At 43.1% G+C, this 23,679-nt stretch overlaps 1 protein-coding gene across 2 annotated transcripts; it reads right to left on the reverse strand.

Moving 5' to 3' along the window:
* Positions 1-6,641: 6,641 nt before the first annotated feature.
* Positions 6,642-22,376, reverse strand: NFYB (nuclear transcription factor Y subunit beta). 2 transcript variants are annotated; one of them, XM_066183944.1, is made up of 7 exons: positions 22,217-22,376; positions 14,117-14,210; positions 13,492-13,622; positions 11,483-11,680; positions 9,677-9,758; positions 7,304-7,383; positions 6,642-7,083 (listed from the first exon to the last, which is right to left on the reverse strand). In XM_066183944.1, the coding sequence occupies exons 2-7, from the start codon at positions 14,208-14,210 to the stop codon at positions 7,051-7,053; spliced, it is 618 nt and encodes a 205-aa protein (XP_066040041.1). In that variant the 5' UTR covers positions 22,217-22,376; the 3' UTR covers positions 6,642-7,050. The 2 variants fall into 2 exon arrangements, with proteins under 2 accessions (XP_066040041.1, XP_066040040.1); XM_066183943.1 differs by having other exon boundaries at positions 22,189-22,273.
* Positions 22,377-23,679: the final 1,303 nt, after the last annotated feature.

A 23,679-nucleotide genomic window follows, 5' to 3' on the forward strand; every position in this document is an offset into this window, starting at 1 on the left:
CCTAAGTTAATTCTTGGTTACCTCATGAGCTTTTTCCTTAGTTGAGGTTCTCCAATATCCCTGCCCCACTGTCTGCAGTTGCTCTGCAGCCACCATTACTCCACCCCCTTCCATGCCTTTGTGCCTTGCAGGCTGTGGCCTCTGAACTGAAATTTTGACATTATTTCCCCTGTCTATACAGGCATCATGTTGCTGCTGTTGACAGGGAGTGACAAGGAGTTTGGTGTTGCTTTGTTTCAGTTTGTTAAAAAGATGTGTGAGCACTTAGTGTGCTCAGAAGGCACCTGCTAAGGATTTGAATTGTGTTCATGTCCAGCTCTGCTCAAAATGGCACCATCTTTTATGGCAGCTGACAATGGGGAATTCTTGTGGGAATAAGCAGTACGTGTTGCAAGAAGCAGGAGAGCAGAGAGGAGCAAGTGAACTGGAAGGTCTCTACTCAAGAGACTTCACATGAGAAACTGCTAAAAGCTGTCTGCTTCAGATTGATTCCTTCATTGTGCTCCTAGCTATTGTAATAATGGTTGTTGTCTTGTTATTTGTGATTCTTGCATCAGTGGAAAACAAATGGGAAAACCTAAAACATCAGCAAAGAATCCTCTTGTGCTGTTTTCTTTTTGTTAATGAGATTTTAAAGGTAGGAGTTATTTTCTCTTGAAGGCAAATTTGAATTTGCTGTATGAATTTATCTTAAAAACAACTCAAATTTATTTTTTTTTCTTTATAGCATTAGCTGATCCCTAGCGTATTTTTTGTAATATTTCTAGTGAGATAAACATCAGCGCTTTTATTCTGTGGCTTCCAGTTCTGGCCCTGAAGTGTTTCCAGATTCCCAGGACAGGGGTGGAACACTGACTACTGGCATTGTCTGGGCAATGTGTTCCTCCTGTTAACAGCAGTGAAATCATTTTGAGGTGTTTGCCATTGGTGTGGAAGTGGAGATCCCTTTTATTAGAATTTCAAGTAGTCATCTTAAAGCATTAGGAAGATGAGCCTAAAATAAATCCTCTTGATCCACAGAGTCTTTAGGATACTGCACCTCCAGCGCTTCCCCCAGAGAGAGGAAATGCCCATGATGGGTGGGTGGGCACCCAGCTGGATCCCAGCATGAATGAACGGTGGTGGGCTCAGCCAGAGAATGTGGAGCACCTGCAGCCCCTGAAAGGCATTGGGATGGCAGGGAGGCCCAAGAGATCTGAGTGAGCTACTGGGCCCCTTTCTCTTACTCCCTCTTTACATGCCTCATGCTAGGTGGTGAAAATCTGACATCTGTAAATGTGGTGAATTTCAACTTGGGCTGTTCCCTACATCCTTCAAAAGCCTGAAGTATTTCATGGTACTTATTTGGCTTACAGTCCTGACAGGAACAAAAATAGTATCTCCCAAACTAGGGCTGGGCAGAGTTTGCTGTTATGGGGTTTTTTTGGAGGGGATTCTTGCCTCTAACAAGCGTCTGCTTTTAATATCTGATGTAATTGCTAAGTTGGTACAGAAGCTCCTTAAAATGAAAACTTAAGCTTGGACGTGGTATCTTCAAAGAGAAAAAGAGATGAAGCATTTCAGTGTGGCCTAGTGTCCAGACAGTTATTTCTGTGTCTGCTGAAATTATAAAACACTGTTATCCACACATGGAAGTTATCAATATACAGTTATTTCAAAGCAATTCTTAAAAGAGGCACACTGGGTATATGCCATTTTAGAAGGTCCAAAATGTTGGTTTTGTTTGCATCCTCTTTTCTTTGTTTCCATTCACTCATTTAAATGTTTATTGCCAGAGATTCTTAACTGCCTTTTAGGTAACCATCATTCTTGCATGCAGTGCTGGTGATTATCTTGGAACAAAAAGTTATTAGGTACAAGCAATTATCTTGTAACTTTGAGCAGTATTAACAAATATCCCAAACTTTTCTTTTCAGTAGCAGTTTCCTAATTATTTCTTCACTGTATTTTGCCGGAGCAGGGAAGAGACTTTATATGTTGACTTAAATGCTGCCTGCTCCAGAAGTCTTTGGAGTCTGGGAGCAACTCTTTGTAATTACTGTCTTGAAAAAGAAAACTTGAACTATCACTCTAAACAGCTTGAGGTTTCAGCTACTTACTTGACAGCCATCAGAAGCAACATGAGAGCTGTCAGGCCAGATGACACAAAATGGCCAGTTTTTGTCAGTATTTCTTCTTGTGTGTACAGAACTTGATCCCACTGCATCTACTCCAGAAACATTTTGGATGAGTTTCAGCTGCTTGGCTTGTAAAACGTGGCAGTTGCTTGTGGTTTTGGATAGAGTGAGAGCAGACTCGTCCTCTGCTGCAGCACTCCCCAGGCTCTGCAGTCTCCATGTTCTCATCCCCATCTCCAGTGCTGGAGCCTGTTTCCTTGAGGCAGAAATGCTCTCCAGCTGGCCTGAGGTGAGATTTCAGATCCTTTCCCTTCTCCCTCAGTGCTGAGCTTTTCCTGTCAGCTGGTTCCTGGCATGTGCCTGTTCACCAGGTTGCTTTTCCCAGGATGTTACACTGCACAGGGAGCTCAGGTGTCTGGTGGATTTAGATTTCCGGGCTGGGGCCAAGGAGGAATCGGACAGTGCAGAAACAAACCTGTGCATTCCACCATCCTTTATCTGTGTCATGCTGCTCTTGGCAGTGTTGGGACATGAGCTCTGCTGTGGTGGACTGTCTTTCCACAGGGTGCAGAAAGTAGAAATAGTATATACTGCTCCTGCTGTGCTGTGGCAAATCTTTTAGCTGCAGCTGTATTTCGAGTGACACAGCCCTTGCACGTGAACCGAGTCTTGGCTGTGCTGCTGGAGGCGGCTTTATTTGCTGTTTGTGTTGCTGTACAAGCTAGGTAAGTATCAGGCACACACACATTAAATTAGCAGTCCAAAGGCTGTGCCTCTGCCCAGGAGATTTAAACCCTCAATAGTTTTCTTTCACACATAAGCAAATCAGGTGTCATTGCTCTGATAAATGGGTCCTCTGGCCTGGTGTGCTGCAGTAAAATATTCCAGGAAATGAGCCTGGAAATGTGCCTGGAAGATTTCTTAAAGCAGAGTAGCTAACTCCCTCAGAGCTGCTGTGCACTGCATTGCCTCTTGCCCTGCCTCCACAGCCATCCCTGGGGACTTGGGTTTAATAAACTCAGTGCAGCTGGCAACAATTTGGAGACTATTGTGCATAGCAGCAGACTGTCCTCCCTCCTAAGAGCACACGGCCTTGGATGTCACTGCAAGCTGAACTAGCAGTTTCCAGGGAGCTTCCCATTAAACTTTTACATCCTGAGGGTCAGAGGTGACATTGCACTCCATTACCATCCCAGCTTCTCAAATCAATAGATAAACAGATCAATATTTGGTTGCTTAAATGTATCTTTCAGCCTTTGAAAGGGTGAAAATGTGAATTATTTTATCAGAACAGCATATCTGATTTTCAAAGAGGAAAAATTGGTTGGTATTTTCAACTAGGTGCATGTCTAATAAGTACCACATCCAAAAGGCATCCTCCCACCACTGCACTTTTCACCAAACCCATCTGAGGGGGGAAAACATAAGAGTAACCATTAGAGTTAACATTATCAATAACTTCTTCCTATAGGACTGCTTGAGCCCAATTTAAAATACAGTTTCCTTATAGCATCGCTTGTCTTAGAATCTACATCCAGCTTTGGAGGTTTTTTTTCATCTACAGACACAGGAAAATTCACTACTAGCTTCAGTGAAAAACTTCCTTTCTTCTACTTGGTACAAATCAAACCCCAAAAAAGAGTCAAGCGTGCACCATTTGGTAATACAGTGACTTAAAGGCAAGTTGTCTTACTGCTGTAAATGTAACTGAGGCAGCGACTCTCTGTGCCGTAACTGGAACATTAATCACATTCAGAGCTCTGCAAAATGAGGAATATTATAGTTGTAAGCAAAGCTGCTGCCAAGTCTCATCATGACAGCAAGCTGCTGGGGAAAACACTAGCCCTCGGCTCTGCCCTTTGCTTTGCACTGAGCAATCGCCCATATGCTTCCTCTCCTGCGGAAGGCTAGAGAGAAGTCACCTATCCCTGCCCACAACATGTTCATGAGCATCATCTTCAAACCCTGCAACAGGAATCATCCCACACCATTCACAGGGATCCAGAGTGCAGTTCAAGGAAGATAGCTCTTTAAAGAATAGCCCACATAATTCAGGCTGATTTTTAGGTACAGGCAGATAAGCATGGGGCAGTAGGTATTTAGGATGTACCACCTCATGCCAGAACTCCATCTGTGTTCTGGCTACACCACCCAGCCACATATTTTGGCATTCAGTAGGGATCAGAAGGGAGGAATAAATAAAATAGTTAACAATGCATGTGTACATTGACAAGACTGGTAAAGGAAGAGCCTCAGCTCCCATTATGCCTGTAATGAAAATGGGATGCAGAAGAACACCATCTAAATTAGTTTTCCTCATAACTGCACTTTAACTAGAGATAACAGCATTTCAGTGCTTTTAAAGACACCAAAAGTATCCTATAAATACCAGACGGATCAAGTTACACAAAAGTGCATTTTTAAAGAAATTCCTGTGGTCAAACTTGCTTGTGTCGTGAAAAGGCACCTAAAAAGTCACTGTTCCTGGAAAAAGATCTCTGAACATCACTGCTATTTCAAGCAGCCTTTCACCAAGACTTAGCATAGGCTGCCACAGCTGGCTCGAGCTCAAGTTTGGGGGTATCTTAGTTCAAACAAAACATTCAGAGAACCAAAGACAGGAGTTTTGTAGAAACAGATGAGATGTAGCAAGAATGGTCATTTTTGGTTTGGGTCTTAGCTATTTGTAAATTTAAAATACTTAAAGAGAACAAAATGAGAACACAAATTTGTTGAACAAATACAAAGAATTCACTGGTTGTGCTGCTGCTAATACAAATTAGGCAAGTATTTCTTCAGACCACATTTGTTTTATTTGGTGTACCATGGCTACAGTACCCTGCAAACTTTTATTATAGGAGAATGGTTTCAGAGAGACATGGAACAAAGTGCTGTACTACTACTTTTACCGCTGTAGTTTCAGGAAGAGAATAAGCAAGTTAGTTTTATCCCTGGCCCTCAGAGGGTGAGGGAGAAGAAAAAAGAAAAACAAAGTATCATCTTCATTGCTCCCATGATGGTGCATAAACCACAAACTTAACACATTTAAACCTAAACTCTCAGCAGAGAGGGGAACCTGAAAAATGTTGCTTGTTTCAAGCAAGTGTGTGGGATCACCTCAGCCCGCTTTCTATACATCAAAATGCCAAATCTTTCCTAGCTGCTCCTTAGCTGGTATCACAGTTTTTTTTCCATTGCAAATCTGGGAACAGCAAGAACAGGCTATGCTGGCCTGAAATAAATGGAATACAAACAGAAGGGGCTCGTGTAGGGATTGCGTTACTCAGTTTTACATTTAATCAGAAACTCCATTTGTTCAGTCATAGCTGCTGAAGAACAACAGGCTGCCACAAAGCCCAGAACATCCACGCAGATAGCCCCAGAATACACTGGAGTTCATCCAGAGGCTCTGCCAGCAGGATGCTGACTGGTAGGAAACACTGCTCAAATCTGCACATAAAGTTTTTTGTTTAGCTAAAGAACTGCCTGTTTCAGGCTTCTGGGATATCTTAGGTTATGCTAATTTCCCAGTATTGAACTGTTACTTTTCTTTCTTTCTTTTTTTTTTTTTTTTTTTTTAGGAAGACAAAACCAGCAAGAAATCATATGGCAACAGTTTCAAGGTGTGGACAGGTATGTGAAAAGAAAATTAATATATTACATTTCAGTCAACTGCAAATAGTAAAAATACCAAAGGTCCCAAAATTCAGTCTGAGTAAAAGGTTACTAAAACCCCCACCCTTACCCTAATAGGCTAAGACATGGCAATAAAATTACCCACCCAATTATTAAAGAAACAGCAATGTTACCAAAAACAGCTCACTAAATATACAGAACTACATTACCTAGGTTGAGTTTATTGCAAAACCAGGAAAGAGATAGCAAACCTGAAGTCCATCTCCCATTTCAGATTTGTATCACTTGTTCAGCTGTCAGCCACTCATGCACACACACACACTCACACACACACACAGCACGCAGCCTGGACACAGAAAGTCACAACCACTTTTGAGTTCCCACAGGCCCACAAGAAACGTTAAAACATTTCAGTAAAAAGTTAAAATGAGATCTTTTACCACAAGGACTACAAAATCCCCCCTACCCTTGGATTTCTAAGTCTGGGATTCTAAAAGCCATACATAAAAAGGAAGAATTATTTCAATAGCAGAAAGACTACCTTAAAAGTATCAAAGTAAGTCTAAGGAGAGTTAATGCAAATGAAAAAAAAAATATAAGAAAACCTGCATCGCACAGTCAGTGCTTTCATTAACACTGCTGATAAGCTCTAAACCTCTAAATGTAGTAGAGCATTCATTGGTTTTGATTAACCTTTAATTCAGAAGTTACATTAGAAAAAACAATTGTAGCAATTCTTTTGAGCTGCTAGTTTCATGAGGAAAAAGTCCCTTTCAAAATTTCAATAAATAAGCTGACATGTAAAGTTAGTTGAGGTTGTCATGCAAGACAAGTTACATAACCAAGACTAACTCAATCTTTATAATAAAGGCAACTTGCATTCAAAAATGAACTTTACCCTTACAATTTTATTCAAAGGGTAAACATGAATTAACCCAGCTGTTTACCTGAATTACAAAAGTAACATGATTCAATATGAAAATAAGAAACTGTCTACAAATCTCTGACAGTAATAAATTGCAATATACAATGCATACAGGAGTTATACAGAGCAACAAACTCTTGTACAAAACAAAAATACTTTAATACCTTTAAAATCCAATTATTTCTTTAAAATCATCATGAAAAAGATTTGAGTCAGAACTCACACCTCAATTAGTCAAGCTTCTGGTAGCTACATTACAGCTATTTAATATACAAAGAGATAAATCTCTTCACCAGTCATTAAAACTGCCTCTTCGTTAGAGTTGCACAGGTTTTCTGTCTTGTGTTCCCAGATGGAAAGTTTTCTTCAAAATCATGAGAACTGAATTTGTTGAACACCAGAGATCTAGAGAAAGAAAATGCAAGCTTACATTCCACTGCACCTTTTCTGAAGTGCAGAGCAGCTAACAGCAAGCAGCCATGAATTCTCAGTGTTGGAGTGGCATAACAGCCACCACCAAAGGACTAAATAAAATTAATTCTCGTAGTTCAGAACAGAGCAGCTGAACTAGTGTTTGAATTTTAGCAGCAGGAGGGAGAGTAGGGGACAGGATGCAGGATCATACCTGTTGATATGATGTTGTGTAGACCATAACATTCTGCTGTTGGCCATCTGTGGTTATTAAGCCTGCGGGCAACTGGTTAGCTGAAAGGAAGAGCATTTTAAAAACATTAGGCAGGAACTGCTTGATATACAGAGCCCTGTTTGATGTGTCTGTCACCATTAAATAATTGTGGTCCACTCCAGGACTACAGAGCCATTCATCTCCTGAGTGACCATCCTACACTGGTATAGTCACATTTCTTACCAAGTGTTACAAGTGAATAAGTTCGTTCCCACTCAGAAGAAACGCATAAAACCCAACTTAGTTGTGCTCCCAGAGTAAGCAGAAAGTCCACACCTGTACACAGGCAAATGGAGTGGAGCTCACCACCCTGACTAGTGAAAAGGCCATCTTCCAGTGCTCAGTATCCCAAGAAACTTGGAGAATTCAGTTGGTTTTGTTTAAACACAAAGTTAGCACTTAAGCATAGCCATAGGGGAGAAACTCAAATCATTAAATAAATTTGGATCCATCAGGGACTTCATAATATGGAAGCCCCATGGAAGGCAGAAGAGAAGAATAGGCAATGACAAAAAATAAAAGGCACAGCCAGAACCTGACATTGCACTGGTTGACTTCAGCATGTCCTTCAGGACACACACAAGAGCACTGATTTAACACAGGAAAGAGGCGACCAACAAAAGGAGTAAAAAGTACTTCTGCGATACTGAGAGAAAACACAAGGAGTGTTGCTCCAATGTAAACTTCACAACAGGTATGCTGAGCTCTCACATTCAGAGTAGGTGCCTTACAACTGCTATTTGTAAGCAAAGTAGCAAAACTCTTAAAATTGTAGGTTAAGTCACTGTAACACATTTTCCCCTAGGACACAAACAATGGGGCTTTGTTCTTTCAGTTACTAAGTATGAACAAGATGTATAACCAATACAAAATTCTGAAAGCACAGCATAATCCTAACAGTTTTCATTTGAAAGCTGATGCTTGAGGGTTTTGTAATTAGATTTTTGGTTGGTTGGGGTTGCTGTCTTTTTTTTTTTCCTTCCTCCTTCATTGAACAAATTTTCAATTGCTTCAGTTGCAGGCTAAGAGATGCATTAAGATCATAGAGAGAGTGGCTCTGGCAGGTCCAAAATTTACTGCCCTTCAATGTGCATGTTCCAAATCCAATACAGCTAAATGGAGAGTCCCCGACCCAGCCCTGGCACCAGGCCATCACAAAGAGCTGCGGGTCATGCCACAGAAGCACAGCCATCACTGCTACTGCTGCAGTGACACCATCATTCATCCCAGACACATCTAGAGCTTCCCCTGCAGAGAGAAATACTTGCAGCACTTGACATGATCACTTATACAACAATATAACAATATTTTGTTTCACTTTCTTCTACTACTGCAACATCTTTGCATCCTTAATCCTGCCAGGACATTTCTGAAGTTGCTTTTTTTCAAGTCACAGCAACCTGAAGTTTTTTCATAGAGCATTCTGAGGCTCCTAGGTCTGGAAATTAAAAATCTAAATCTAAATATTGCAAGGGATCCTTGCAACTCCTCTTCCAGGCTAGAAGAGACCCACTGAGTCTGCACTGCTTTATGTAATCAAAGTCAAACTGAGAACAACGTGTATTTCCAATCCTGAATAGGTCATTTTACTCCTCAGGCTTTGAATTTTTGCTATTTCAGTAGTTTACCAGTGATTTTAGACAGGTATTTATCACATACTTAAACTAAATCTTGTCAGTAGATATGACTAGAGGTGTGCTTCTTAATTCCTCTTGTATCAGCCTAATATTCAACATTACCAGCCCATAACATTTAAAAGCCAGGGTGGAGACTGCATGCAAGAATCAGCATTAACAAAATCAGTGCAAATCCCAAAAAAACTGTCAGGTTTTGATCCACAGTAAAAGGAAGAAAAATTACACAGAATGCACATGATACTCCTCAAGTTACACCTTCCAGTTGCCAATCTGTGCATTCTTTTGAATGTAAGATACATTAAGTTCTTTAAATTAGACAAAGGTGATTTTCATCTCTGCCTCATTTCTCAAAGATGAGCTCCTTAAGCCATCAAGAGGAGTTAATTTTACTTTTTTCCCCCAACAGTCTTGCAAGTAGAATGAATGGGGCCTAAATAAGTAGCTACTGGGGAAAAAGAAAAAAAAAAAAAAAAGGTTTGCACCTTTCTTTACAAACTGTGTTTAAGTGCAGAGAAAAATACTAGCACTAATACATGCATTTATAAATTTTCCACAATTGACATGAGCTATTCCTAGTCCAGAATATATCCTCAAGTGAGGATGCTGACGCCTGATGGAAGAGCTGTTTTTATAAAAGCTGTAGTAATAACATAATAAATTAAAAAGTATTACTCACTAAATGCTTCTTCTGTGAGCTCCTCACTTAGACCATCTCCAGTTGTAACTGTTCCCCCAATTCCCTTTTCTCCTTTCATTGCCTAAGAAGAGGAAGCACAAAGAAAGCAGAAAAAAAGCTTAAGATTTTTTTCAAAGGCCCAGGAGCTCTAGCTGAGGTTTGAAACTTGCAGAAGAGTCACAGTGCAACAGCTGGAGCTTGAAACCCAAGACCTGTAAAACTCCATGGGATTTGAGGATGTGCATATCACAGGAGCGTTTTTCATCTCAGCCGTACTCCTGAAACAAGAACTTGGCAAACTAGGACTGTGTAGTTCCAAGAAAGGCTTTTCACCTTCTGCAGAAAGTTCAAAATCTGTGGTAATCCAGAAGGAGCAGTTACAAGAAATCACAGAATCTCACCTACCAAGAATGTGCAACATTTGCTTACCAACCACACACAAGCACCATCACCATAAACTAAGAGCTGACATTTAAAACCGAGATGAGGAATTTCTTCTCCCACATCAAGGACTACAGCCAGAAAGGATATCAGCACAGAAAGCCAAGGCCCCTAGTCATCTGCATGCAGTTTTACAAGTTTGAAGTTTGATACTCTATGCTATTACATAAGAACATCTAGAAAAATAATGTGGGCATAAAAAAGGATTCCCTGCAACTGCTTGCTGCAGACAAAATATACAGTTACGAAACAGAAGTAGTTCACCCTGAAGACACCCTGGCTGGAATGGAGATTTAAAAAAGCTATTTAACCTATCCATGCAACTAAAACCCAATACAATCACTCTGCTACCACAGCATCTATAATCTGCAAAAATGGTCAATTAAGAATCCAAGTAGCACAGACCCACTTCAGACATTCAGTAGGAACTGGAACTAGTTAGGCAATACTTGCCTTTTTAATAAAAGCACATACTGCACTATCACAGCATGTGCAACTGCTACACAGAACTGGAAAAAGACAGAACACAGCACTACTCCAACTTTACTTTGCACTTCCAGGTACTCAGTAATTAAGCAGATGACCTGGGAAGGGGAAGCTTCAAGTACCGTCAGCAAAACAAATATCATTACCGAGTCTAACTAAAAAAAAAAAAAAAAATCTTAGGTTTACAAAACAAAAACTCTGAAGACCAACCTTATCTACTGTACTGTCAATTTAGACAGGGGGAGGCAGACCAGAACAAAAAAACCCAAGCAGAAGCAACTTCCTTTTTGAAAAGGTCTAAATTGCTGAAAGGAAGAAAGTCACTTTCTGCTAGGGAAGGGATAAATTAAACTGTTTGGATCACATACCTGGCATGTACTATGTATCAAAAACAAACTGAGGGACAGGCTAAAAAAAATCATTTTAAAAACTCCATTGAAGCAGATAGTTTTCCATGTAAATCATTATTCCAACATGAGAAAACAATTTTTTCTTTTGGAGATCTGAAGTCCAGACAAACAAGAGGCATTAGGCCAGTTCCTCAGAGGATGCAGTCAGTACATATTGACTGAACCCAAAGATCGAATTAAACATTCTTAATAGGCACCTTTAAAGAGCAGAGCAGTTTACTACTGCCAGTACATTAGAGATTTATTCACTTGAAAGCTTTAACTACTCTAAATCAGCAAGTCTAATCAAAATGCTTACTTCCTCCTTTTTCTCTTGACATCCTCTGGAATGCTTTTAAACATTACATTACTCCCTGACCAAGAGCTGTGAGATCCTGTGCAAGTTACCCATTATACAATTCCAACAACAGAGAGCTAAGGATAAACACAACCAGGTTAAATGAATGAGGAAATACCCATATATACCAACCTCTCGGAATTTTTGGAGGTATAACTTCAAAGGCTCAACATAGCTATCAAACCCCAAGGTAGACATGGCAAAGAGAATATCCTCTCCATTGATGGTCTTTCTTTTCTCTTGGTGACACCTCTCACTTGCTTCTGATGTTATAAAGCTGATGAATTCACTTACACACTCTTGTACACATTCCTTTGCGTCCTTAGCAATCTAGTAAGGAAAAAGTATCATAAAGTCATTAAGGAAGACACAAGACTCAAAAACAAAAAAACCTCACCACAAACCCTGCCAAAGAATACACCAGATAATAGAGGAAACATCCCACAACCCAAAGATAATACCCATTTAGGCAACACCTGCACAGCAAACCACTGGATGTCCTCACTGCTCTACATAAGACCAGCTGCAACAAGATTTTACCCATGTTTTACAATTTCAAGTAGCACAGCCAACTGCCAAGATCTCCTGAAGTCCTAAGTTCAGCACAAGTTTTACACACAGCTGGTTTTTGCTTTGCTTACTTATGTCTCTTCAAACTTGTTCATTACAATGTCACAGGCCACTTCCTCTTCGAGAGACCTGGTGGTTCCAACCTCACTGCAGTAGATTCCCACAAATTCAGCAATGACAAGTATTTTTATCCTGCCCAGATTCAAGGACTAGAATATAAACCTAGCAGCAAGCCTTTCTAATGCTTTAGTATTGTGGTATAAATTTACCAAATGAGAATTCAAATGAAGAAACATATGCCTCTGGCAAGAATGAAACAAGTAAATTTTTTTTGTAAATTTGATTACAGTTTTTAGCTGGACAGAAGTCATTTACCTGACTAAAAATTACAGCAAGTATTACTCATGATTACTTGGGAAGCTGACAGGAGTTAACAAAAAGATTGTAATAATTAAGATTCTTATTCTTCACATGAAAAGAACCTAAAAACTTGAAGCAGCAACTGTGTGCAGAGTCTTCACCAGTTCCTCTGGTATTTTCAGACACGTAGGGTGAGATTTTCAGAAGTCATCAGCCAGCAGCTTCCCTTGCATTTTTTCACAAAAAACCATCCTGATTTTTCAAGATAGCTCTACATCCCATATGCTAAACTCTTGAGAAAAATCTCATCTTGATCACTAAAAATTTATGACAATATGGACTGGGGTAGAATTTTTCACAGCAAAGTTATAAATGTGACATCTAGATCTCCAGAAAGCCCTGAACACTACAAAAATACAAGCAGATGCAAGTAAATTATGTCTTGCTTCTATTTAGAGTGAACTCCAAAAAGAGAGATCAGTTTTTAGCTAGAGTAAATGTTACTGTGGCTGGACTTGTATTGGAATACAACAGAGAAACAGCAAGTCACAGTAGCACTGCAAAGGATTAAGATAAACAAGTAGAATGATGAAATACTTATACAATCACCAGCTCAGCCAAATGGATTAAAAAGTCTATTCTTAGAAGTAACAAATAAATAAGCCTTTCAATATCTGGCCTTACCTGCTTCACGGTATAAAGCAGACTTCTTAGGTCACTTGGGCATTTGGATATGAGAATATTCAGGTGACAGAAGGCTAACCATTCTCTTTCCTTCATGATGAGCACTGGATTTCTATTTCAGCCAAAATTATTCACTTTTTCCAAATTTTATGCACCTCAATGAAAGCAGACTAAATCTCTCAAGAGAATTGCATAGAAAATATTCTTAGTGATTGTCATCAAGTCTGATCCTTTACGATGATTTCGGAGAACACATCTTAGAAAAAGGAAGCTCTTGAAAGCCCTATGAAGAACAGTTCTGGCATTCTAATTACAGCAGTTACTAAAAGCTTTCAGAAATCTAAGAAAAATGGACTTGGTCTCAACCACCTCCTGCAACTGGGGCTTTTTTCCCTTTCCTTTTATAAGGCTTTTCTCCAATAAACCAGTATCATGTGGAAAAATATATTGTTCTAATCAGCTCAAGTTCACTGAGAGGAAGGAATAAAAGCCATTAACACACTTTCTTTACCAGACAACAGTATTACCTTTCCTGTTTGGGGTATGGCATTTTTCATTATCCTTGCCACATTTGCAATTGGAAGATATATATCTTGTTCTCTAAAACTCTCTTTTGAGCCATTTGTATCTTCATGATCATTCATGCTGTCTTCTGTGTCTAATGAAATGAAGAAAAGTTAACAGAAATGGTATTTGATAGACAGCAGGCACTAACTCAGTTTAAAATCTTACACAGGAGGATGAAGACCTTTGAAAGCACAGTGTGTTAGCATCATAGAAATAATTTTAAAAATAGATGCAACATCAGGGCATCTTTATAAAGATAGCATTTTATCACATTACGCACAGAAGTGTACGTGGTTGCTGATCACCAACCATTCTTAATGCCATGTCAAAATACAAATTGTTTCCTAGAACGTCAATTTTTTTTGTCATCCCCTCAAGGTCTCTGTGCCAACATCAAAAAATCCAACCTCCCCCCTTCAGACTGCAGAAAAAAATGCTTTATAGAGTGAGGCATTATGAAAACAATGACAAATTTTCGCCTGAGAGAAGATAGCAGAGAATGATATAAGAACTGGAAGAAAATATATGTAATATATGTATACACACATATGCAGAGAAACAGCAGCATTTATTCCCATTTCTTACCATCGTGAGGCTGTATCACATAGTGACTGCCACCAATGTAATCTCCAGCAATTCCTAACTGAGAAGCATCTGTTGTGGAGCTGTCACCATCCATCTACAATCAGAAGAAGGAAACCTTTCAGGTGTGATTGTTACATCACTAAGTGCAGCTATTACTCAAACCCAGCACATTAATCAAACTATGAGATCGATTTATACAAAGCATAAATATTTTCTTATTGGAGAACAGCATCCCCACTGTCATTCCTGAGTTTTATTGACAGTGGAAATAGTTGAACTGTTTTATGAGGCTTCCCAAAAAACTCAGCCAGAGGCACAGGACACGCACAGAATCATTTGGTTCATGTAGCACACAGATAGCTCCTGTGAGAGTCTGACCAGAACATGCAGGTGTCTCTGAACAACCCTCAAAACCTACACAAGTCCCCTGTTCACTGAATGCTTTACCTATTACTTACTACAGAGAGTGCATCTTTCACTCACCTTTCCCCTCCATGTTGGTTTGTCAAGCCCACTGACAAACTTCTAGCCAGACCACGGGACCAGCTCTGCATCCTCATCCTCCCTGAGACACCAGTTACTGCTATGTGTCTTCTCAGTCATGTTTTAGCATTCCCTGGTCCTGCCCTTCCCTACTCTCTGGGCACCCTCAGGTGCTCTTCTCTCAATGTTCTGATGTGGTGGCCAACAAGACTTCTTCATGAGGCTTTGAAGATAGGGGTGGTCACAGTTTAATAGGTAACTCAAATGCCAGGAGAAAAAAGGAAGCCAAATGAGCCTGTACTTCCCTCCTTCTTACTGAAATGCTACACACACAGCCCCTGGGGAGGCAGAGCCCAGCTGACTGCACTCACTGACCTCACACACACTGTGAGGGTACCTTGGTGTCTGAAGGATCACACGGTTGCTGCCAGTGAGACCACAGAGCTCACTTCTTTGCACACCCATTAGCCTGAAGAGGGAAGGAAGGAGGGAGGGAGAAGCAATGTTGTACTATTTTTACATCTACCCAGAAGTATGAGCATTTAACCTCTCACTAATCTGCACTTCACTTGTGGCCACAGGGCTGAGTTTCACTTTGAAACCTTCAAGCAAGGTCCACTGTTACACTTGGCCACAGATGCACAAATAATGTGAGCGCTGCTCACATTCCTGCAACAGCTGGACAGAGCCTTAGGAGCTGCTCAAGAGAAAGAGACTCTTCCAGCCCTTCTTCACTGTACAGAATATTATACACACTTTTATAAAGAACTTCAGGTCCCTTTTGCTGGGCTTTTGTAAACCAGCTTCACTTCTTACACAGCAGCTCTGCCCAAAGGAAGGGCAATATTTCAGGCATTAACCTTCCATGTGCCAACCTTTACACAAATTCACTTTGTCCACATTTTGCAGACGTTTTCTTGGGAGGTTTAACTTTCCTGTTCAATCTCCCAAAGGGTGTGCAGTTTGCTTTCTCGGCTTACTGTAATGACAATGTCAGGATATCACAATCCTGCATGTCATGATCACAAAAACTGACATCATACATCATTAAGAGAATCGTGGCTTTCTCGTCCTTCTGCACTTCGAAACAAATAAAATTGTAGTCTGGCAAATCCCAAAAGCTACCTCCAAAATTAAGTTAAGGTTTTCTAGTAGTCTTGTTCTCAGTTTTGGCTCTCTGATCCCTACTAGAATTTAATTCAGTATCTCAATCTTTACTCAGCCCCAGCACAAGATATTTTAAATACCTGGATCTTTCTTCCCCCTCTCTTTTTTCAATCCTCTGTAAAACATTTCTTCTAAATTGTTTCCTTCCTCCAGGGTGGCAATATTCTTCAAATTTCAGGCACGATGTGATAACTGGTTTCTGCTCACCTCTGCAGGCTACTCCATCTGACCCAGCCAAGACCCGGCAACACTAAGAAATCATCTTGCTTTCATTAGCCCAGCTTGCCTTCAAAAGACAATTCCTGCTTGAACCTCTTTCAAACCTCTGCTGCATCTACAGACAGTTCTGGTCATACTAGACTAATGCATCCTCAAGGTAATACCTTTGCCTCTATTCTTTTCTGTGTGCACATTTCCAGATCTGCTTACAGGATGTATTATTTCACCATTAGTGGAAATTTGTGTGGACGTTTATCAGCACTATGAATCTAAAACAGTGATTAGCAAAATTGACAGGAAAAGGCTTGCAACAGAAAAAGGCAGATCTGACTCAGATAAAGAAAACAGGCACTGACAGCTTAACATCTACTGAAATTACTGTCTGTATTACTTGAAGAAAGATTTTTAGCTGCAGGGACAACCTTGGGACAAGACATTAGGGACAGCACTAACACCCTCCTGCATAATGCTCAGAATAACCAGGTCCTGATCCAGGACCACAGGATAATTCATGTTGGAAGTGGCCTTGGGAGGTCTCTACTAAAAGCAGAGTTAGCTCTGAGCTCAGAGCAGAGCACTCAGGATTTTCTCCAGCTACATTTTGAAGGCCACCAGAGCGGGAGCCTGCCCAGCTGCCCCACGAGCCTCCTCCTCAGCCCGGCTGACCTCACAGTGAGGGAGGGAGTGGATCTCAGCACACTAGTTCAATCCAAGTAACTTGATGGAAGAACTTCAGCCAGAGTTGTCATCCAATTCAAATCTAGACCCAGGCATCTGAATATAGCAACTGTAATTAATCTGCCATCCAAGTCACCCTACTAGTATTTCTTTGAGCCCAAGGGATGACAAACATGACCTTGCAGGAAAATGTGGCCACTGCTATCCCAGTCATCTCATAACAAACAGTTACACACTCACACATTACGGTTTTCATTTCAGATGTTCAAAACTCCAGCCAATCATCAGATCAGCTTGATCTGATGGTCAAGCTCAGCACAAGTTCTCTAATTCATACAACAATGTTCAGAAAATAAAAAACACTGTTCTCACTACACTGTTGCTACTTAATCCCCCTTCTTTAAACAAACAAATCCCCCAAACAATCAATAAACCCCTCCAAAACCATGACACAAACTAAATTCTGTGTCCCTGAAGTTGCTCTGGAAAGGCAGAAGCCCAATGTAGCATAGGAACAACCCTTGCCTACCCTAACTGCAGTCACTGGGAGACTAAAAAGGCCAACAGTTCTTATGTTGGCCCACTTAGTAGGATGACCTACTACTTTAGATAGAAGTAAATGCTACAACAGGCAAAAGCCCAGAAGATCTAATCCTAAAAGGTTCAGGTGGGCAAGAACTCTCCTCTCAGACTTTGCTTTAGACTGCCACGTTGTTACAACTTGCTTTAAAGCAGCCATTTGCAGACTATACATGACATTTGCATGGCAGTTTCAGCATGCAAACATTGCAACGCCTTTTAACACAAGACCATCTCCTACCTCTGTGTGGCTGCCAAACTGCACAACGGAGGGTTTCCAACACCTCAGTCCTCCAGCAGCAAGTGCTATGCACAACTGCAGGAAGCAATTACTACAGGTTATACATTACCCTCAGCCTCCAGTGCTAGGAAGACACTGAAGCTCCTTCATGCATACACATGGACTGAATCAAGACTGAGAGCTAAGCATATCGCAAGTGACATGTCAGTCTCTAAAATGACCATGCCACTATCTGATTTTGTCAACAACCAGGGACAGTAAACAAGTACAGGACACAAACATACAGCACTACACTGCAAAAGGAAAATCTGAATACAGAGCAGCAACGCAGTGTTTTCTGTTAGTGGTTTTCTGTTTGGTTTTTCTATCTCTAAAAAAAAGGAATATTACTAGAGATATATAAACTACTTGATGCATGGAAATTAAACAAATATGTTAAAAGAGAAACATTCCAAGGGCATCAAAGAAGGTTCAGTGATAAGATGAATGAACATACAGGTTTACACTGACATCTGGCATAAATATTCTGGAGGATGCTTAAAAAATATTGCTCCTGTAAGCTGCCCTCAACTCAGACTGTTCCTATAATATGTCTATACTAAACTAATAAAACATCAGTATCTCAAAGTAAATCTTGCATCCTGTTTAATCTTATAAGTTCCCTTAAGAATGCAGTCAGTATCAGTGGCTCAGCTAAATGATAACCAAAGAAAGCAAGCCCAAAGCTGCTAGCACTGAGAAGGGACTAAAGCTTAGATCAGTATAAAAGGAAAAACAAAGAAGAAAAAAAAATTGAAGAAACCAGATTTTTGTTTTCCGAACAGGGAAGTTATATGGCAAGGAGTATTTCATGTGGTATTTTTTCACCCTGTCTCCCAAAATTGCTTACCCTACAAGAGGGGCAGAAGAAAATTATATGCAACGAACTGAAGCCTTTGGTAAACATTCCATGCAGTCATGTCTGCCAAAGAAGCAGGACAGAAACAATAACTAAAGCTGTAGGTAGTAACCACATCATTCATTTTGCCACACCTTATCAGGAGAGAAGTAAAACTGTGAATCAGTAAAAAACGGCAGAGATACAACGTTTTATTTGAGCTATCTGCACTCTCTTCTGTTAAGCAGGAAGATTTTTCAATTGAAAATACACCTTCAATTTCCTTTTATTTTTCAGTGCCTTCTGGGGATTCTAATTTCCCACTGAATTCTTACCTGCAGCAAGAAATACCAACCGGTGAACGCTTTCACAGGACATTGTCCCAGCAGATATACAAAAATATAACACTAAACCCTTTAGCACATAGCAAGAACAAAACCAGATGCTGCACTCTATCTCGGGCTTCTCTAATCCCTTACATTCAGTGTTTTCCCCCACAGCAGAATAACACTGGGAAAAGCAGACTGATGTTGAGAGGACCAGACAGTGCCACCAAGGCTCATTAGCATCTGGGCCGTACCAGGACCCTGCCCGTGGCCCAGGGGGAGGAAACTCTCCCTTATGAAATCCAGAGAGGGCATTGCCCGCTTCCCACTCCATGTAACAGTCTACCAGCTTGACGTCTTATTCTACAAGCCCCCATGCCACTGACCACAGGCCCCTCTCCACATGGATCCAGCTGTGCTAGAGCAGCTGCTGGCTCCTTCCCAGGCTGGATAACACCCACAGGGACTGTTAGCTCCAACACACACGGCTAGACTAAAACCTCACGTATTTCCACATCAAGGAGTGGGTCAGTAATACACAGCAAGCAGGACAAACCGAGTTTCCACGCATTCTCTTTTTTGGCAGTAGAAGAGGGAAGCTGGAGGGGAAAATAAACAAGATGAGCAGAGGAGCAGATGCAGTTTAGTTGCTTTTGCAGAAGCTGGAAGAGGAAAGCAGTGCTGAACACACAGCACTGGCACCTCCTTCCTTCAGCAACCTGACTGAAATCCCTTTTTATTTATTTAAATTACCTTTCAATAAAAAGTTTTTTTGATACTTTTCTAGCATTTTTTGTGAAAAACTAATCTTATCTGTTTATTAAAGCAGCAATCCATAAATCCTGTCTTTTTCTTTTTAGAAGTTTGATAACATTTTAAAGTACATTATTTTTTCTTTGTTGAGGTAGTAACTCAAGTATGCCAAGCAGCTTTTTCCTCTCAAGCAACAGGGCAAATAAGAGTTTTACAAAGCTAGTTCAGACCAAGCCAATATTTTCAGCCAAAACTGTTGAATTTGCTGACACTTGCTTTTATTCTACCAATGTTGTTTACCCATATTGTATATGGGTATATACACAGTCATGTTTTGCTCTTTTTACAAGCATCCTGCCACTAAAACACCAATTTCTAAATATTAAGTTTCTTTAAAATAGTACTGCAAAACTCAGTACTAACAGTCAAGTTTCTTTCTAAGCAAAATTGTAAAGGTGGAGCAACATTAGATTTACATTTGAACGCACTAATGGAAGAACCTTGCAAACCTTTTTTAAATGTTGACAAAACAAGGTACCAGACTTTCAAAGTTTCAGCGTTTAATTTTTCGTATCCTGACATTATCTTAAACATTCTTGTTCATTCAATTTCTGAACATTGCCTCCCTTTATGCAATTATTACCACAAATAAAAGAGTTAATATTTGTGGTAATAATTGCACTGCTGTGACTGTCAAATCCTGAAATCTAAAGAGTAACGCCCAGTGCTCCTAACTTCTCCCAATATAATGCCATAGCTGTAAATGCCAGCAGCCAAGACCATGGATGTCTTGCAAAAAAGCAATTCACACAGGCCTCAAAATGATTCAGACTGAGCCATCTCAGGTGTCCTAGAGAACTGCACACGGATCCTGCCTTTACAGTGTAACTGTCAGGCCACAGGCCACATAAGCAAAAAAAAAAACACCAGAGAAAGCAACCGCTGGCTATTGTTTAGGAACAGTATGCTAATGATTATATATAGACACCATTTCTCCATTCCTGCAAGCCAATTAAAGCCGGACTCTGAATACTGCCCAAAGTGGTGCCTGCCATTTTCCTTTTTCCTACTATCTTGCTAGAGCTTCTCTTGAGAAAGCTGATTTTATTTTCAATTGGCAATAACCGCCATCTACCAAGATGCCAAGGAAAGGTTACTACATGTAACAGAGTCCATGAATGGGCCAAAATCCAGATTTCTGTGTTCCTCACTGCCTAGAAATGTTTGGATCGTTGTTATCAATAACTTTGCCATCCCAAAAGCAAACCAAGCACACTAGATAGCTTTGACCTGACAGCTCTTTTCAGAACAAAATCTTTTTGGTTGAGCCTTAAAGAAATCGGTAAAGCTAGATGTTGATTTTTCTACTGCTGCTGTACTGCAAAATATATATTATAGTCGCAGAAACATTACTAGAACACACGAATTTTTTCGTTGTTTTCCAACAGGATAGTCTGTGAATAACCTTGACAATACTCTTCAGGACCACCAACTACATAATTTCCGGAGGAAGAACAGCGGCTAGCACACACAGGTCTACCCAAGAACACATGCCACACAGAGAAAAGTTGTGTAGACATTGCTAATGGCAGGGTCCCGTCTCTCTCCCATCTGTCATGTGTGTCACAAGACAAGTGCTGACGCCACCCAGCTGCTTCTGTGCCACTTCGAGCCGATCGATCCCATCTCCCGATTTCGTGCCCTTCAGGGATGCAAACGCGGCCAGCGCTGGGGCACGGGGGACGCCTTCCTACTTACACAGCAGCCTCCGAGCCTTCCTGGCACCCATCTCACATCTGTTCCAGAGGTACCTCGTCTATCGTGACCCCTTGTTTACAAATGGCACAAGACGACGAGTCCTCAGTTAATCAGCAACTTTATTGTTGGTCACCTTGGCTGGGATTTCGCGCTGCCCGCACCTGCCCGGGGCCGGCCGGGCGCCTCTCCCGGCCCCCGTGCAGCCCACCGAGGCCTCGCATTCCCGCCCGCACGGCCAGCCGGCTACTGGCACCGCATCCCGGGGCCTCGCCCTACGCTCCTCATCCCTGCAAAATACCGCCAAACCTTCCAGGAAATTTCGGTCCCGACAAGGGCGCCGGGAGGAGACACCGGGCCGCTGCGGTCCCGGCCCGACCAGAGGCCGTGGGCGTGGTGGGGGTCCCGGCCACTCGCTCCCGCGGCGAGGGGAGGGGGCTCGGCCGGGCGGACACAAAAGAGCGCGGAGCCCCCTCCGCCCGGCGCGGCCGCCACAAAGCCCCGGGCGGCCCCGGGACGCGGCGAGCGCGGCCGGCGCGGAGACGGAGGGATGGCGAGAGGCCGTGCGCCCCGCCAGCGCCCGCCGCTTCTCAGCGGGCGGCGCGGGGTGCCGGCCGGCCGCGGGGCAGCTCCGCCTGCTGCCCCCACCCCTACCTAGGCCGCAAAATGGAGCCGGAGCGGGGAGGGCCCCGCGGGGAGAGCGGGACACCGGCGGTGGCAGCCACCCCGCCGCCCCTGCCGACACCCCCCTCGCCGCCGCCTCCCTCCCTTGCCCGCCCGCCCGCTCCGCTCCCCTCCCCGCCCGCCCACCCCGCTCGGCTCCCCGGCCGCGCGGCCCCCGCGGCTCCGGCCGCACAAAGCGACGCGCGGCCGGTGCGGGGCCCGGGGCGGCAGCCCCGCACTTCCTGGTGCCCGCGGCGGCGGCGCGGCGGCAGCGCCGGGGCCCGGGGAGGGAGACGGACATTTCATTCGAGCCTGCAGTGGAACCGGTTACCAATCATTGGCCGGAGCCAGGCACAAACCTCCAGTGCGGCCCTGGTTGGCTCCCTCCGCAAATCGGCTGTTTGGTTGGACGGAAAATGGCTGCGAAGGAACCAGTCCCAGCGCGGAGCCCCGCTTCCCGCAGCCGGGCTGCCCTCCCTCCGCGCCGCCTCCCCGCCACTCGCGCCGGCTCTTCCCTCAGCTGCCGCCCTCCCGCCGGGCCGGCCCTGCCCGCCTCCTTTATGGAGCGGCCGGGCCGGGGGCGCCGGGCCCGCCTCCCCCGAGCCGGGCCGGGGCACAGCGGCGGCCGGGGCCGCACCGAGGGCTGTGCCTGCCACGGGGCTCGGCCCCGCGGGCCTGCTGCTGCCGCTGGCCGGTGTGCAGCGGGGCCTCTGGCCGGGGGCAGCTCTTCCCTGCGGCCTCGGTCTCACCGAATCACAAATGGGTCGGGTCGGAAGGGACCACAGTGTGTCATCTGGTCCAGCCTCCCTGCTCAGGCAGGGTCATCCTAGAGCACAAAGCACAGGACTGCATCCAGGCTGTTGTGGAATATCTCCGGTAAGGGAGACTCCTATGTCTCTGGGCAGCCTATTCCAGTGTGTGGTCACCACACTGTAAAGGTCTTCCTCATGTTCAGGTGGAACTTCCTGTGCGTCAGTTTCTGCCCGTTGTCTCTTGTCCTAGTGCTTGTTACCACCTAAAATGCTTGGCTTCATCCTGCGACACCCTCCCTCCAGATACCGATGGACACTGATGAGGTCCCCTCTCAGTCATCTCTTCTCGCAGCAGACCAGGACCAGTTCCTCCAGTCTTTCCTCATAAGAGAGATGCTCCAGGCCCCCAGCTGTCCTCACTGCCCTGGGCGGTGGGGGCTGGGGGAGAGTGGCCAGCTGTGTCCCACTGGTCTTGTTCCTGGCCTCGCGCCCCTGTCGCCCCATAACCGGTGCCTGTTGTCAGCAAGGCAGGCTCCATTATTGTGAAGGCTCCTTAGATCTTTTCCAACCTGTCCTACACCTGCATCAAGACTCACCAGCTGAGAGGAGAACAGGTTACACCCCCAATGACTTCCTACATTTTGCACAGCCTGAGGAAGAAGAGGCCGATGAAGAGGAGGAGTTCCCTGAAGGAGGAGGATGGCTCATGAAACCCAGGTCCAACCAACCATTTGGTGGAACAGAACCTTGGGTGACGTGATCTGTGGGTCAGTATTAACCCTTTCCCCAAAAGAAGTAAAATTTCACTGCAAACCAAAAAGAATCATTTCCCCCTGGTAATACAGGGCTTAAAGAGAACATTTTTCTTCTACTTTTAGGCTTTGTTCTGAAGAAATATGGGCTGCTGAGTCAAGATATTAGTTGGACTGACTTCTCCACTGAGATTTATAAACCTCTCTTATGAAGCATTTATATGAAACACTCCATAATCCACCAGTCCTTCCATTCACTAGAATCAGAAAGAGCCAAAAGGCAGCCAAAAACATCCCACACATCTGCCACCAACATGA

This window comes from Chamaea fasciata, unplaced genomic scaffold (genome assembly GCF_029207755.1).
Source record: "Chamaea fasciata isolate MVZ Bird 193981 ecotype frontalis unplaced genomic scaffold, bChaFas1.0.hap1 SCAF_5, whole genome shotgun sequence".
NCBI lineage: Eukaryota > Metazoa > Chordata > Aves > Passeriformes > Sylviidae > Chamaea > Chamaea fasciata.